The sequence below is a fragment of the Trypanosoma cruzi genome, genomic scaffold, assembly GCF_000209065.1.
Source record: "Trypanosoma cruzi strain CL Brener 1047053516801 genomic scaffold, whole genome shotgun sequence".
Classification (NCBI taxonomy): domain Eukaryota; phylum Euglenozoa; class Kinetoplastea; order Trypanosomatida; family Trypanosomatidae; genus Trypanosoma; species Trypanosoma cruzi.
Genome location: NW_001849551.1, coordinates 306,545 through 309,393, shown reverse-complemented (window position 1 = coordinate 309,393; position 2,849 = coordinate 306,545). Strand labels below are relative to the sequence as shown.

At 61.2% G+C, this 2,849-nt stretch overlaps 1 protein-coding gene across 1 annotated transcript, besides 1 other annotated feature; it reads right to left on the bottom strand.

The window, feature by feature from the left end:
* Window positions 1-2,849: a sequence feature (areas not merged during assembly with more than two copies in the genome that could not be assigned to a particular haplotype).
* Tc00.1047053504067.10 (dispersed gene family protein 1 (DGF-1), putative) lies at window positions 1,172-2,849 on the bottom strand (the record flags this gene model as incomplete). The annotated part of the gene is made up of 1 exon (XM_797734.1): window positions 1,172-2,849. A coding segment is annotated over one exon (1,678 nt), but the record flags the coding sequence as incomplete, so codon positions are not given.

Sequence of the window (2,849 nt, the reverse complement as noted above, 5' to 3'; positions counted from 1 at the left end):
ACCACGACAGAACAAATGCAGCAGACACATGTGCAGCACAATATCTTTCGCTGCCCGCGTTCCATCTTACCTCCCATGCGTGCCACGGCGGTGGTGCCGGCGTTACATCTGAGATGACTCCAAAATATCAGGCACCACGCTGTGGAGAGTGGATGCTTGCCGAACGTGACCGCGTTGGTGCCTAACACGAAATGGCGTCAAAAAGAAAAAAGATATCCGCGGCTCAAGCTGCCCGTGTGTGGCCGTACTAAAGCAAACACTGAGACACGTGTGGAGCAACGCAAAAGGAGACAGGAGGAACCACCAGAGTAATACAAAAAAAACATATCGATACATAAATACAAAAAAAACACATCAGCCTGCATACTTTTCCGCTCATTTTCTTTTACCGCATTTCATACAACATCATAACCAACGAGAAAAACAGGCACGCCCCCCCCCCCCCCCCCCACAGTCATCGGAGAGCAGGAGAGAGTCACTGCAGGCACCCGCACAGAAATAGAAACAACGCACAGAAAAACAGCGAAAACGCCGTTGCGGAGTCCGATGGGTGGCTGTGGTGCGCAGCAGCAGTGGCCCCACGCCCTCCCTCATCGACCAGCAACGCACACGTCCAAATTTCATTTATTGAAAGCCACAGAAGGGCGTTATCGTTTTTTGTCCCTAAGTTTTCCTCAAATAAATTCAATGCTCCGCACAACAGCCACCATCGCAGAACACGTCCTCGCTACTGAGTAAAAATCTAAATAATAACCCCGAAATCCGGAGAGGGCACTGCAGCGGCGAGCGTGCAGCACACACCCGTGACACAGCCGCCCTGGGCTAGCGCGATACCTCGATAATCCGTTCCTGACAAAATCGATAAAAATAAAATAACGAAAGCAACGACTCAATCAACCAAGCATCCGATAAATAATAATAATAAAGAAGTAAACACATTGCCAAAAGCACCTACGTTATACCGCATCCATGAGGAGCCTCGTACACTCTCGCCACGTGGAGGTACTGTTTGGGCAGACACTTTCCAACTCGAGGTAAAACTGCGCCCACCTTCTTGAGCAGCACAAATTCATTACTTCTCCGGCGTAGCACAACCAATTTTGCCTCTCGCACTGGATGCACACTCGAGCAGGCCCAGGGCGTCTGAGCGGGCATCACCAGCCATGGGCTGCTACGGCGGTGCGGGTGGTCGGTACGACGACGAAACGGTGGTGCCTGAGGTGTACGACGATGACGCCATTTCTTGCGGCTTCTGCGTCTCTTCGTCGCTCTCCTCGCCATTGCGCAGCAGCGCCTCCAGTCCGCCACGCCGCGGCTCGCGCAGCTCCTGCCAGTGGCGGTCCTCCGCGTACCACACAACCATGCTGTACACAGTGACCGCAAGCACCACAGTCGCCAGCAGCAGCACGATAGCCGCGTACGCCCTCGCACCGCCGTCGCTCGGCGCAAGGTGGTTGGCCGCACTGACCACGCACAGCGCCGCAAGGAGCACAAAGCTCGCCGCGTGCATCACCGTCAGGAAGGACGAGCGCATCATGTTCGTGAAGGCAACCACGCCCGCGCCCGCAGGCAGCACAGCCGCCATGCAGAAGTACTGGACGTGGCAGCCTCCCACGGGCGACTGCACAGCCGCAATCAGGCACACCACACACAGCACCGACAGCTGGAACACGCACCAGTACACGCGGCTGCCCCTCACGTTCGTCAGCATGCCGCCGTACATCCGCTGCTGCGCCGCGGGGTGCCAATACCCGACGGGGTACAGCAGGCGCTCGTGCAGCGGCTTCCTCGAAAACTGCCAGTACCTCGTGAAGCTCGCGCCCGCGTGTCGGGCAATCAAGTAGCACACGCCAGCAGGGAACGCCACACCGTACAGCACGCCAACGACACCGACCACGCGGTGCAGCACGCGGGCGCCGGGCATCGCCAGTGCAAGCACCGAGCCGAAGAAAATGCCGAGGTGCATCGCGTGCGCCACAACGTACGTCAGGCTCGGGAAGCGCATCGCCGCCCACGCACTCGCCGCGTCCACGCCGCGCCACCGCTGGAAGGCCGCCGTCACACCGCAGTGCACGCACCCGAACACAGCGGCGAGCAGCGCGTTGCCCACCACCATCCACAGCGGATCAAGGGCAGCGAACACCGACAGGAAGTACGGCAGCGCAACGGTGCTCGCACGCTCCTGCGCCGAGGCGCATGACATCCTCGCGAACACGCCGAGTGCCTGCATTTCCAGGACGGAGCCCAGCCCGCCGGTCACCACCACGGCAACAGCCGTCGCACCCGCAACGACACCGGTGATCGCCGAGAGGGCGCTGGCAGCGGCGGGCAGCGTGTCAGACCTGATCGTGAAGGACCCAAGCAGCACTCCCTTGCAGCCGCCGGACACCGCCGCAGCGTCGCAGCGAATGACTATCGTCTCGTCGGCAGCAATGAAGTAACCGCGGTGCACGGGCACAGCCAGCTCCAGGACGGTGGACGGATTCGTCGCGTTGCGCACCCACGCCGCGTTGCTCAGCATCGCTCCCCACGGACCGCCAAACCCGCGCGGCTGCGCCGTCGACACCGGCACAAAGCTCAGGTGCGTGCCAAGCCGCGGATCGCGTGCCCATCGAAACGGCGGCGGCAGCGCCACCATCAGCCGCGTCGGGACGGCGCTCCCACCGCCGCGGATGTCGTTCTGCGTCAGGCTCCCACCAGCCGCCGTCGTCGTCACGGCAAGCGTCGGGCACGCCACCTCGCTCCACCACGGCGTGCTGCTCACCGACGCCGTCGGGGTCCGCGTGGGCGGCAGTGCCACCGTCTCCGTCACCTGCAGCGTCTCCGTCGGCCCGTACCGCGTCGGACTG